We start from the raw sequence: 14,816 nt of genomic DNA on the forward strand, positions 1-14,816 counted from the left end.
TCCAATTTTTTTACGTTGCCGTTCACATTTCCAAATATATGCAACTTGTATCTGATCTCCTGTGTGAACTGCAGTCACACAACCCAAGTGTCCCGCATGCGCAGTAGAGTACGCAATGACGTCACAGGCCAGCGTGCTATATGTTTACGGAAGTAAACATGGATGGTAGTGCCGGGGCGCATCTAGCGATCTTTTCCAACCAGTAAAAACAGAATCTTTTCAATATGGTTAAACGTAATACTGCTCTCCGCATCATCATCTGCCATGGTTGTTGTCTTTCTTGCCGCTTCTTCATAGAAAGACGCAGAATAGTGACTTTTGTCGGGTATTAATGACGTTCAGGTCGGATGAATCTGACCGCATTTGAAAAGATCAGATTCGTATCGGATTCAGGACCACATAACCACGTGGCCTGGGTCGCATTGGAAAAAAAATCAGATCTGTGTTGTTCAGACAGCCATGAAAAGATCAGATTCAGGTCGCATATGGGCAAAAAAATCGGATTTGAGTCACTTTAGGCTGCAGTGTGAACGCAGCCTAATATTTCAAATCCTTTTAGCTCTAAGCAGCCGCATTTTGTGCTTATAACTATGGCTGGCTCTGCACATAAGCCTCAAGAACGGAAGAAGATTTTATTTAGTTTTTTTTAGCAGGAGGAATGTTAAATACAATTTGTTCCAATGCAAAAACATTAAAATGTTCCTTTTTTTGTTTTAAATGTTTATTTGCGTAAAGTCGTAAAGCAGATGCAGAGCACAGACTCCTCCAGCCGTCGCCACAGGTGCATTTTTGTGATGATCACGTGTGGACACGCCCCGCCCCGCCGCCTCCATTAAAGTGCAGTAAAAGTCGTCGCTCCCTTTCCACCGAGCGGACAAACCCACAGTGAGGCAGCAGGGAGGAGAGGAGCGGAAACTAACCAGCGGATCCTGCATGGGTGCAAGACGCGATCGATTAAACCCTAAAAAAAAAACTCCCGGAAACGCAGAAGATCTGGAACCACAACGAAAGGACGCAGAGGAGGCCAGCCAGGTAAGTCACAGCTTCTCTGTGGGCAACCACGCGTGTCTGCGCTCCGGGTCGGTGCGGTTGCGCGTCAGCCTTTTTTTTTTTCCTTTTCTCCAGCTCAGACTAAAGGCTCTGAAGGTGCGTGCGTGGAGTGCGTGACAGACGAGCCCTCGGTCTGCATCCATCATTTACAAGCTGCAGTTTTTGCGCGGTGGCTGCAGACACGTAGAGAATTCCCACGCGAAGTGATTGAGTTTTAAAGCCACTGTTTCCAAGTGAGTAGAACAGGGTTAAAGTGCAATTAATGATAAGTGGAAGTGATATCACGGTGCGTTCACCTCTCCTATCAGCCTTTGCGTTTAGTTGTAATGATTTTTTTTCACGCGCAGCCGTTATCATGTGGATCATCATTCTGCGTGGATCAGACACGCATCACAACATGATTTAGTGAATTAACGCCTCTTTCTCTGCGTGTGTGTGTGTGTGTGTGTGTGTGTGTCCGCCCCCTCCTCCTCCCATTCTCCAGCTCGAATAGGCTGCAGCGCCAGAAAGGCGGCTTGGTGCACGCTGGAAATTCAATTGGTGGAACCAGGGAGGCAGCCCCGGCCTTTTTCCACTGCAGGAAACCGACGGAGGAAGCGGCTTCTGCAGCAGCAGTGTCTGCAGCGGAGGGCCTGCTCTGCTGCACCGCATCAGGGAGCCAAACTGTGCAGGATGCGCCGCTGCAGCTGAAGGCGCACAGACTCCAGCTTGTCCCGGAGCTCTGCAGGAATTCCGCTCAGGAATTCGGTCCAACCGGTCTCTGACCACAGCGGCGCAGCATTTCCAGGTTATTTTTTTGTTTTTTGTCGCCATTCTTCCTCCGGGGGAGCCCAGCGGTGGCCCTCGGCGGGCTTGCTGTGGAAATGTAAACACAAGTCGGGCTGGATTTTAAACTACGCACACGTCCCACCCCCCTCCTCCTCCTCCTCCGCCGCCCGAGATGGAGAAGGTCGACTCGGAGCAGGAGGGAGCCGCAGAGCCGCCCATGCACAGCGTCCATGGAACCAACCGCAGCCGGCCGTCCTCTTACCGGGCCCTGCGCAGCGCGGTGTCCACCTTGGCTCGCCTGGATGACTTCAGCCGAGAGAAGATCGGGGCGGGCTTCTTCTCCGAGGTGTTCAAGGTGAGTGAGAGAGCACACCCATCCTGCGAGAGGAATCTGGTCCAAACTGGGCCTTATAGACCAATTATTTCAATTTGGAGGGGATATAAAACATTTTGCATGTTGATTAAGATCTCTGGTGAAGAAGCATTGAAAGAGAGACTCTAATAATTGTCTGTGTTCAGATCATTTCAGCTACCTGTCCCTTTATTAATCAAGAAAAATGGAGCGCTGCACACTGCTGGTTAGCTTGCTGAAAGAAGCCCACCACTGCTTTTTTGTTTTGTTTTTATTCTGACTGAAAGAAGGATTGCATTACTTCTATTTTTAAGCCTCCATAGTCAGGGGCGGAGCTAGATGGGGGGGGGCATGGCCACCCTTAGCCAATCATTGGCCACCCCTACCATTTTTTCCCTCTAATACAGATGGTGGCAACAGTAATACTCTCAAGTGGAATATTCAAAACATTTAAATTTTTCATATATTAACATTTACTTGACAACAAAAACATCTACTTTCAGCCACCCCTCAGTATACATTGGTTATTGCCTGGCCACCCTTATAAAAACCTTCTGGCTTCGCCTCTGTCCATAGTTTATATTATCTCTCTAAGACATTGATCTATGTGATGGAATTAGCCAAAGTTTTTTATTTAACAAAGGAAAGTCTCAGAGTACAGAGTACATTGCAACTATACTGCTGAGTTTAGAGGCCCAGATGCAGCAGGACTCTGCTAGAGGCAGTTTATAGGCGGCATAGGGGGATGCTCAGGGCACCATTATAAGTGGGCGCATGAGCAACAGACTTGGCAATAAAACTTTATTCCAAATTCTTTTTTAGGCTGGGCTTTTGTGAAATAGTCAGGGGGTTCAGGAGGAGGTACCAACATGTTTTATGCAGGCACCTGAAAAAGTGTGAAATCCTGACTGTATGAATAAAGCCATGAATATGCCTTCGGGCAACACATCTCTTGAGAATTTAGATGTGAAGAATCTTTGACTTGCACCCCTGGTTTAGGTGCACAGCTTCCATCACTCTCCCATTTTAAGAGGGGGTGGGGGTGCTCTGCTTATTGAATTTGTTTATATTTAGCTGTATGTAGCAAAGTAACAACACAAACTGGATGTCAAGCCTCTCCAATAGTTGTTTCCATTTCAAATTCATGCAAAACTATTCTGTTTTCTGCTAATTTCTAAAATGCTAATTTTTGCCATGTAATACTTCTATTAAAAAAGAAATACAATTAATATTGTATTTGAAGAGGTTTATTCACATGATTACTCTTGGGAACACAATTGCAGTAGCAGATTTAAACGCATAAGATATTGGTTATTAGCTGTTTTAAGACATCTATGTGACCTTTTATTAAGAATTATTCCACATATTAATATATAACCATACTTATTCTTGTAGAAACAAGATTTTATTTTCTGTGGACTGTCACAAAAATGAAGATTTCCACAACTGTCCTACATTTGCAGAAATTTACCTCACTGGACCCTACTGTACCTCCAGTGTCTCAGCAGTTAGCAGTTTGTCCAGTAGATTTGCCAGTTTTGCTCTGTCCATCAGTCTTTGCCTTTGGGCAAAACATTCACACCTGCTTTGCCAAATTGCAATGTCAGCCTTGCTTCTTCCAGTCTGCACCCGAGCAGCTGTGGCTACAATGTAGTTTACCACCATCAGCGTGGGAATGTTTAAATGATTGTCAGGTTTCATATAGGTGCTTCAAATCCTTAAAAAAGCTTGAATTTTAATATTTTCCATTTTGTCTGGTCCTTGTAAATGCTTCATATTTTAATTATACTTATTAGTGCTGCAACTAACAATTATTTTTGCAAATCGATTCATCTGTGGATTATTTTATTGATTAATAATCTTATAGCCAACAAGTCTTTTAAAGAAGACTTTTTATGAAATCAAACCATGTGAAACTACAGCCTTTCCACTTGTGGAGTTCTGGAGAGCATATTGACAGACAAAATATATATATGTTTATGCATACTTGGTATAATTACTGCTCTAAGTCTGTTGCTCTGTCAGCTCAAGGCATGTTTTATAGACTCTATATGATCGATTACTAAATTAACAGATTATTTCAATAATTGATTAATCCATATTGTTTCAGCCACACTTATTATTAAGGGAAAATAACCGACATTTTGCATGTGCACAAATTTGTGTCACATTATGCAATTTACAACTTGTTACGGTACTCAAAAACCTTGCAAACTGATCTTGCAAGTTCTTGAAAAGTACTTGAATTAGACCATGAAAAAGTTGTATGAACCCTGTGTTGAATGTAGCATAAAGCTTTTTGAGGTCTCTGGAAAAGTGCTCAAACAAATACAGGCTATTTACCATTTCTTCAGACATTCTGTAGTTCTGCAAGCACTGCTCATTTTTTAAACTGATAACAAAAGTGACCAAACTCTAGGAGGCTCGGTTTAGCTTTGATGGACAGTCTGCTGCAATACTTATTTAACATTAAGGCTATCTAAAACACACATAACAAATGTATCACAATACTTATGTGTTTTTTTTTTTTTTTTTTTTTTTTTAGAAGACTACCTGGGGGAAAAAAAAGCAAAAGTAGCCTTTTCCTGGTAGTCTGTCTTGTTCTGCTGAGTTGGGCCAAAAAAAACCATGGACAGGGCAACAGGTTTACTGTCTCTTGTATGTCCCCCATTATTGTGGGACAGAAACATTTATACATCTGAAGCATCCTTCCTATGAGACCCCCTATCTACATTAAGGTGGTACTTTATTTTGATCAGTGGTGCGACCACCATTGCAATTTCCTGGCTACCCCACTGGCCAGTCTAAATTGTAATAGCATCAGTTTAGCATTTCATCCCTTTATGCACAGCCAGCGACGTACGGTAACTTAAAAATCACATAATAAACCAAGACATGAGTAGGTGTTTTCTTAAATCTATGTTTTACCACAATAGTAGATTCAAAACCTGAAAGTATGGCTTAGTTTCAGTGTGCCCCCCTAAGATTTTTAGTGGCCCCATCTGGCCACCCCTATGAAACATCTCTGGAGGAGCCACTGATTTCACTGAACAACTTGAGCTCTGATCTAGCTCCAGCAGTAAGGTAGATTTAATACCGTTCCCCTTATTTGGCATGTTGATGAGTAGCGGTCGGCTAGGTTAATAAAAAGGACTCTACACTTAATTACTCTATTAAAGGAGATACAAATCTAACCCATCTGAAATGCCTAATGTGATGGAAAACCAGAAGGCTGTCCTGGTTTGGAAAAAAACCATAGACAACGTAACAATGGCTACCCGCCCAACCAATATAAACTTGTTTTGCTCACATCAATCTATGCCGAGTGAAACTGTAATGGTCAATGTTGATTTAGCAGCGGAAGGAAACGTTGCTTCATGTCTATTTGCAGATAGTAGCAATTAGATTACGCAATACGCTTTTAGTTAGAAATGTCTGTGTAAATAAGGTTCAAACCACATTATGATTACCTAAAATAAAAGTTTGCCGTGTGAATCGCATACATCGCGTGATTAAAACCCAGCATGTATTTGTTTGGCAAAGCTGACTGAAGTATTGACCTCCTGTCATCCTTATTGACCAACTTGAGGTCTCACATTGTGTGAAACCAGTGTTATCTATGGCAACCAGTGCATACAATACCAAACATGTGCTAGAAGGGAGGGGTATGGTTAATAATTGTAATAACTGTTGCTGAATTCTGTCCTAATGGATATAAATCATGCACCTTTTTTTCTGTGTGCATGTTTGTCCGTGTGAAAGATGATACAGTCAGGACGGATAGATCAGGTGCATGCGTGTGTAACCCTATGCTGCTCTCCCTGTGTGGGCCAGCAGCCACCTTCACCCGTTCGACATGCTTCTACTCACTTCCATAGAGCCTAATTGCAGGGAATGTATCGTTAATAAGGGTGTTTGATATGGTGTGTTACAAAGAGCGGCTTATCAAGGAGCAAATTGGGTCACCTGAGAGGCCATTTTAAAATAAGAGAAGAAAAAAAAGACTTTAAACAGGTCTACGGTTTTATTTTTCTTGTAATCCGGATGACAGTATGGGGTAGACCTTTTAGATGACTGTGGAAAGTACAAATAAAGTCATAATGCATTCATTGTAAAACCTATCGTGCACCCAAATCTCTTTTTTGTTTTGTTTTTTGTCCCAAAAAAGAAGATTGTTAATGTTATTGTTATACTATGGTTAAATCTCCTTCAACCACAGCTACATTTAACATTAGAAAAGCCCTGTTGTCTGGATAATTGCATTGTTTAACATCTGAATGTTTAAAATAATAAAAAAAATCTTGATCAGGGAGTTGATTAAAGAGCTGCTTTATTATAGTAATTTGTCTCATTTGCTTACAAAGTGGTAATTTTGTAGTTTTAGCTTTCCTAAATATATTACATACATTGATTGATAGGAGGTGTAGCCAGACTGAGGGCTGGTGGCGTTTCTGTGCTCATCTTCTGTGTCACTGAAATTGAAAAAAGTATAATCCGCAGGATGAGCATGTCTCTCATTGTGAGGCATGTTCTTCATCAGCTGGCAAAGTTTCAGGAATGTTCTGAAACATCCTAAAGTTGTCTTTCCCCCGTGCCTCCGTAAGATCTTCAAGAAACACCACTATGTCCTCGAGCATGCATCCAGTAAGCGTAAAAATGTGATAGGAGGGTGAAAGGTGTAGAAAACAAATCTCTTGAATATCTAATATCTGTGCTGCATGTAAACGTGTTAGATCTGATATAGTTATCGGATTTCTGCTGTGCAGCTAAGCATACTAAATAGAGAATATGTAGGTCAACTGCAACAGAAATGAATACAAATTTCAAGAAAATGTTGTATTTGCTCATTTTCCTAATATTGTAGAACTTCAATTGTAATTTAAGTTTTAAATGAGCAAGTTTTTCTGCACGTTTCCTTATTGCAAACTAGGGCTGCAACTAATGATTATTATGCAAATCGATTAATCTGTCAATTATTTTTTCCCATTAATCGATTTAATAATGTGATACAAAAAGGTTCCTTAAAGAAGAATTTTTACGAAATTGAACCAGGTGAGAACTTTTCCATTTGAGGAGTTCAGGATGGAGCATACTGATGGATGAAAAAGTTTATCTTCAAAGCAAAATGTTGAGAGATTTTCCACAATTCTGATATAATTACTGCTCTAATTGAATTTCTCTTCCAGCTAAAGGTCTCTATACTCCAGTTAATGATTGATCACTAAATTAGTTGACGATTATTTCAATAATCGATCGTCACGATTAATTGTTTTAGCCCTAATACAAACATGTCTATTTATCATGGATAATAGGGTTAGGTGTAGGGTTAGGGTTAGGGCATCAGAATACCATGATTTGCTTATTTTGTTTGAGAATAATTTTTTTTTTTTACTATTTATCGCTTCTTTAATTTGATTCCCTGAAATCACTTGGTGTGTCCCACTCTTCTCAGAAGTCTCCTAATCTGTCCACTTATAAGTGGATCTCTGTATAAATACAGACTTACATGTAAAACACATTACCTTGAGCACTTCTGCCATGGTCAAACAGGGTGGTGGCAGTATCATTCTAAAGGAATGTACACACCTGCTCCACTCTGACCAGATGCATTGCATAATTGGGTCATAAGATTGAACTTTTAAAAATTTTTCTGTAATGATAATCGTAAGATGTGTTGCCGGATGGAAGCTGAGGATCTTTCCACAGAAGCTTTTCTTTAATTCTGTTTTTTTTTTTAGTACATTTCATGGTGCAGGGTGTTCGGTCCTATTGATTTATTATCAGTCAGCGATTTAACCTCACGTGGATCAGTGCATGGATCTGTTCCTTGTTTAAAGTTTGATATGTGGTGACGTACACCACTGGCTGGGACCATAAAGTCATTGAAGACAGGTTTTTTTTTTTTTTTTTTTTTAAGATTAGCTTGGCTTAGAATTGACATGGTTTATGCTGACTTTGATGAATTAACAAAATGTTATTTTAAGTCATCCATTCAGCAAAGGTTCCATTGCCTTGCTGATTAGTGTTTTTTTTTTGTTTTTTTTGTTTGTTACATTACAAAGTGTGTCTATATTTAGAAATGCTTTCATTAGAAACATGGCATCTTGCTTAAACTCTTTTATTTCTTTTTTTTTTTTTTTTCATCCAGAGTTGCATGCTTTTGAGAATGTGATTTACTATTTTAAAGGTTTATCCAGAGATTCTATACTGGATGTTTAGTGAGATCAGTCTTTTTTTTTTTTTTTTTTTCCTGCAACTTTCCGTTTTGTAAAGCTACCACTGGAGGACTTCTGCAGATGATCTTGTCAGATGGGTCTGTCTTGATCCTAAATTCTAGTGTAAAACTTGTTATTGTTTAGTTTATGTACCCATATGTAAACCTTGTTCCTCTTAGAAGTGGTTACTAAAGGGAAGGGAGGGATTTTAAATCTTCCATTTAAACACTTTTTGGTTTCTCCTCTGTTCTCCTCCACCCTTTTCACTTTGTGGCCTGTCCCTTCACTTGCCCTTTTGAATGGTTAATCAACATGCAAATGCCACCATGTTTACAGCTGGTTTGTCAATTTGGCGCTTAGCGGTGAATCAACCCGTCCTTTGATAGCGCAATATAAATGCAAAATTGTTACTGCAGCTATCTGTTACATTTCCAAGTTTGCTGACATGCATGACTGAACAGTTGCTGCTGTATCCTGGTGGAGTTTGGAGGAAATGGGCCTGGCCAATGTACAGAATAAGCTGGCTCAGATGGGGGGTGTTTAATGAATTTAGGCTGGGTTTAATGTTAATGGGGGCTGCGCTGAGATTACTGCCTTGATATGGATGCTCTGCAGCTTGGTTACAGAAAGTCTGGCCTCTTCTGTGCAGGTTTATGCTGCTGGTGAGCTTCAGTCCTGAGTGCAGATCAATGGAGGATCCCTGCAGGCAACTTTTCACCTTGTCTGGGTGCAATTGCGCAATCTGAAGGGGGTTGGAATAAAAAGGCAGGGGAAATGCAGGGTGGGGGGTTCTTTTGTTTAAAGAAAAATCCTTCACGTGCCAATTTATTATTTTGATGGTTTCTAAAGAGGTTTCATGTAATACCAGTGCTTTTCTCTCGCTTCCGTTTTTACTTCTGCATCAGCCTCAGAAATCCACAGAAGCAATAAAACTCCCATCAATCAGACATAAATGACTGCATCAGTCAGCAGTTCAGATAACTCGAAGGACATGATTACTTGTTTGCCATTTTTATAGGCCTGCAAGGTTCAGAACAAACAGCTTAGATTTGTTTCTAATTGGATTATTGCGTCATGTTTTCAGTTGTTTCCCCTGATAATCGATGGTGTGTTTGCTAATAGATAACACGTGCTCACTATGAAGAGGTTATATCACAGACCTGACTGATTATTAGCTTTGCTTTGTCTGGTCCCCAGCAGAAATCGATCCATAGTTTTTTAATACTGCTGCTGTCACCGATTATTTTGACATTAGTCTATGGAGCTAAATTGTGGCGTTTGTTTTGGGGGGAAATTAACAAATACACATGCGGAAAAAGTTTGCTCAGTGGGGAAAAAAATGAAACCTAGTAAAGGTTTCTTTCTTTTTTTTTTCTTTTTCTTTTTTTTTTCTTTTTTTTTGTTTGGGGAAAACAATAAAGCTGGGAGAGTTGGATCAAAAGTAAAAGATTTAGATGTAAAAAAAAAAAAAAAGTATAAAACCTGAAAGCTAAGTTGGTGAAGAAAAAAAACTGTTCAGATTCAAGTTTTTCTTTTTTTTTTTTTTTCTAACTTTATTTTTCCATCTTCAAACTTTTGGCCATTTTTTTTTGTTTTTTTTTGGCATGGGGGACCCCAGGTTTCAGATTTAAATGCTTTTAAAAAAAAAAAAAAACTTATGTTTTCTTCCAGGTATACATTATTTATTTATTTATTTATTTATTTATTTATTTATTTATTTATTTATTTATTTACTTATTTATTTATTTTTGTAAAGTTTTTTTCATACTTTTTTTTTCATGTCCCAATGTAGCTCCAGTCTAATTAAATACTGATATATCCCTCCTATGCATTTTTTGGTTGATTTATGGAGCCAATATTGTTCTTCCTCCATTAATATAATTAAAAATGACATTTTACATAAATCCTAATTGTACACAAAAAGTCAATTCAACATATCAAGAAAACATGTTGACCATCAAACTTCAGTCAGTGAACACACTTATCTGCCATTGCAAAAAAAGTCAACTAATCCTTGTCTATGTTTAATCTGCTGCATTTTGCAAAGACTTCCATAAACAGTGCAATGTTCTGAAGCTCTTGTGTTTTTACAGCTGAAGCATCAGATGCACAACTCCTACTGAGGTTCTCTTTAAAAACAGCATGTGTCGTTCAGTGGAAGTGTGCCTCTGATCAACAGTTTGTTGCAGAAAACCATATTAACTTTCCATTTTTTTATTTAATATTTTTGGAGGTCTGTCACTTTTGCATTAGCTTTTGCTTCTGTAAATGTTTCTCAGGATTCAAGTCTGTGGTAAAGACTATACTGTTGGGTTTCATAGCATAGCTCCTCATCCTGTATATATTGCCCCTACCTCCTGTTTTTTATTCTGTAATCTACATGTAAAGGCCAGAAAATACACCTCTTGAACATCTATGGTGAGATGTTTTTAGGTGATGATCAAGCACCCGAATTAAGATAAACTACCAAGAGAATACAGCTGCTATTTAAACATACTTTCTCAATAATCGAAGTTCACATTTTTTTTTTTTTTTTTTTTTTTTTAGCCAAAGATTTTTTTGTTCTAGGTCTGTGTTCTTATAGTACATATTGAACCCTATAAACGTATTCTAAGTTTTTTATTTGAAATGAAGTGTGTGCAAATGTCAGGATTTATAAAGGCAAAAATTCAAGATTTTCCTTTTCTTTTTTTTCTCTCCAGCATTAAGAATGAATTGGAGATGTGCATTTGTCAGCACATCAAATCAAACTTGGTGCAGGGAGTAATTACTGCTGAAAGTAGAGCCCGGGGGGTTTTTGCTGTTTCCCGGATCACATTTTCTTAACAATATTACGGGAGCCCAAAAGAACAGACCTGCTCGTTTTAATAGCCCTTCACAGTTTTTATGGAACATCCTGGAGCTCAAGGCGTGTAGAGGGCTTCTCTCCTTTCCCCTAGCTTTTACTTCTCCAAAATCCAATATAATATTTGGGGAGGAAAAAAATGTTGGCAAGGCTAAGGGTTGGGCTTCTGCCTGTTATCTTTGGAGTCTACAAAGCACTGAAAAGAGCATTATTGTAATGACAGGTTGCAACAGAGATGGAAAAACGAGCCTTGAGTGGCTCAGATCCTCTAACATGGTCCAATGATTAAAAAGCAGACAATGGAATTGATTAAAAAGGGGATTAGCGCAGCAGAACAGAAAACCCTTGATTGAAATCTGAATGTCTGCTCATCAGTTTTTTTTGTGACAGTGCAGTAGAGTGGAGGAAATGGGTTGCCCAACATCTCTCTGTGGGTTTCTGTGTACAGATCTTCGTCCTGTGGCTGCTGAGCATAATGAAATTCAACATCAACTTTATTTCTGGATATTTAATTACTTGTTTCTGATCTATTTACATTTTTTTTTATAATGATCTATTATTTCTTTTAGGGTATGTTAAACAAAGACTTGGCTGCGACACTAACTTGAGTTTTGGTGAACTACAACTGTAATCATTTCCTGACAGATCCTGAAATGCCTGAAGCATCTATATTGATTTATGTTTCTTTTTTTTTCCTTCTAAATCACAAACGCAGTGACACACCCCCAAAAAACGAAAGACATAATTGTTTTAGAAAGGAAGGCTGGAAATCACCCAGTGGGACGTGTTGAGATGTGAGCGGTTCTTTGTGCAAACCCTGATTGTTGGAAGAATTTCAGCTCTAGATGGATCCACTGGTGACGAAAGAGCAAGAAGGAAAAACATCCCATTTTTTAAATTTTAGCATTCAAAAACGCATGCGGTGTGCGTTCACGTTGCCTTTAGATGGGCGGTAAGTTTTCCTAAGCCAGTTTAGACTTGAAAACCGGCGTATTACCGTACCATTAGCGCCTCTCTATCCCCCTTTTGCTGCGTTTGGATCCTGCTCTGCTGCCATTAGGCTTTGTTTATGTTCTGCATGGCCTCACAAACATGAAAGCACGTGATGTGCCTGTCTTTACTTGAACCTCATGTTTTATTACCTAAAATATTTCTAGTGGACCGAGAATCAAGATAATGGTGTAGCTATTACTCAACACCCATGTTTTCCTTTCCATCAGTGTTTTTGTCCCTTCATCTCCAGAGATCGGGGTTGTGTTTACATGGCGTCACAATGAGTTTCCTCCCATCCATTTGTTGGCAGAGCTGTTGTCTTTAGCTAAACCTCAAGGAGGACCGCTCCCCTGTGAGAAGATAAACAAATGGCCCTGTGTTGGCGTCTGTGTGGTGAAATGCATTTATAATGGGGCTGAGCTCTGCTTCTTCTTTAGTCGTCGTGAAGCACATGCTTTTGTTCAGCCTTAACGAGAGCGTGTTCATTTAAAACAGTTTTAATAATTCTTTATTATTCAAAACCTCTGGAGAAAAACAAAACATTTAGTTCCCTCCTCTTACTCTTATACTCTATATATAAATCACAAAGCCATGCAACAATTAGCACCTAGTTAAATTAACTTTGTAGCATTTGCAACAAGAGCTGCAACAGTCTGTCAATCTTAAAAAGAAATTTATTTTCAAATGTTCCCTTAGGAAAAGGTTTTATTCAGCTTTACGTACAAATAATTTAATTAAGGTATAGAGGACGATCTTTTATTTCCGGGTGGATCATCTCAATAATTGGTCCTCCTAATTGTCAATCACTCTGATAGATTTACGTAAGGCCGTTTTACGTGTTCGCCCAGTTGGATATCTCTTTCTGCGCATGAGCACTTTAAGGCGTATATATCTAGTGAGTGAGCTATGGTTTCAGTCACTGAAGCTCACCTTTTTTTTTTTAAAAATAGCTGAGGCTTGTAAGAGAAAAAGTCTACGGAGTGTATGAGAAGGAAAGAAAGGCCTCAGAAGAGCAGATATATCCCAGAATGCTCTGCGCGGAGAGCTCTCCTCGCAAAGCATTACAGGATTTGCTGTCACAGTGGCCCCTTTATCGCCATAGGCCGTCCCTACCGACAGTGGCGACTAATAACAAAGATGGCATACATCAAAATTACGCGTACATCAAAAATGGCATACATCAAAATTATGACAAATGTATATGGATCAACAATACAATAAACTCCTGCCTCCACAGAATGCTGGATTATGTACTAATGTTTATATGCAACTGTTTGTATGACGGTGGTTGCTCTTGAAAAGGAGATCTTGTTTCAGTGATGATCTGTATAAATCTTATTTATAAAGTAATAAATACATTTCATTTGATATGTGCAAAAGGAAAGAATGACTACAAACTGTCACATTTATGTGGAACAGAAGGCTTGATTTACAATCAAACAAACCCTTAAAGATTGTTGGAAAAACCTGTGAATGGATTTACTTGGAGTCGGTGCTATCTGTTAAAGCATAAAGTTCATAATTCTTTACTGTTCTTAATCACATTGTGACTCTGGTTTGGTCCTGACAATTCATCACCATTTTCCCTGAACCTCACATAATAGGTTGATTTAAAGCTTTTAGAAGCTTATATACACAACTCTACTGCAGCTTATCTTCGCCCTGAAGTCTATTCAATATTTATGAAAGTTACCCTGAAAGTAAGCAGGTTGAAATTCTGAGAATTTGCTCATGAAGATGATGTTGTCACTTGAGGCCCGGTTCTAAAAAGCTTGATGACTCTAGTTTCCATTTATGAAATCCAGATTATGTTTCAGCATGTTAGCTGACCAAACAATCGCAATGTTTAAACTGAAGAGTAATGCGTCAGTATTTACGCTTTGCTTTAATGCACAGTGGCCTTAGAAAAAAAATCAAATGATCTCTGCTGCAGTTTTATTCCTCTGCTCACCAATAGTTTTGCAAATACACACCAAGATATTTTTTCTGTCTACAGCAGGCTCTATCTACTACTCAAAACAAAGGTATGGGAGTGTTTGGGCATTAGCCTTTACATATGTTTTAAAGGGAGGGCATGTATATCATCAGTACCTGGTCCCCCAAAAAACTAACATGGATGTTTGTATCAGTCTGAACAAACATGACTGCATGGGCAGCAGTCACCAAGCTCCTACCTTTAGAGGAAATTGTCAAGACACCTTCCCCTATTGCTTTATCAGCTATTCTTAAAGGTGGGATGATGTGTTAATTGAAAGTACTTTCCTTTCATTAATTACCGTCAATACTAGTGTCTTGAGATATTAAGATTAGGGCTGTAACTAATGATGAGTTTTCAAATCGGTTAATCTGTTGATTATTTTTTCGATTATTAATAATCGATAGCCAAATGTTCCTTAAAGAAGACTTTTTAGAAAATTAAACCAGGTGAAACTAAGACTTTGTGGAGTTCTGGATAGAGCATGTTGACAGACTAAAAAGTTTATCTTAAATGCAAAATGTTGTTAATTGTCTTTATTTGACCTTTTTTTTTAAAACAGATTTTATGGACTATAGAGGGCACTTCACTATAAGCTGTTCCCACTATGTTTTTTTT

At 38.9% G+C, this 14,816-nt stretch overlaps 1 protein-coding gene across 2 annotated transcripts in view; it reads left to right on the top strand.

The window, feature by feature from the left end:
- Positions 1-831: 831 nt before the first annotated feature.
- tesk1 (testis-specific kinase 1) overlaps positions 832-14,816 on the top strand; it is a 42,010-nt gene continuing 28,025 nt past the window's right edge. Inside the window, exons 1-3 of one of the 2 annotated variants that reach the window (XM_015375514.1) lie at positions 833-1,032; positions 1,126-1,283; positions 1,535-2,173. In XM_015375514.1, the coding sequence (XP_015231000.1) occupies positions 1,991-2,173 (183 nt within the window). In that variant the 5' untranslated portion in view covers positions 833-1,032; positions 1,126-1,283; positions 1,535-1,990. Of the gene's footprint in view, positions 1,033-1,125; positions 1,284-1,534; positions 2,174-14,816 lie in introns of both variants that reach the window. The other variant, XM_015375515.1, reaches the window with a different exon arrangement.

Source organism: Cyprinodon variegatus, unplaced genomic scaffold, assembly GCF_000732505.1.
Source record: "Cyprinodon variegatus isolate N-32 unplaced genomic scaffold, C_variegatus-1.0 Scaffold119, whole genome shotgun sequence".
Classification (NCBI taxonomy): Eukaryota; Metazoa; Chordata; class Actinopteri; order Cyprinodontiformes; family Cyprinodontidae; genus Cyprinodon; species Cyprinodon variegatus.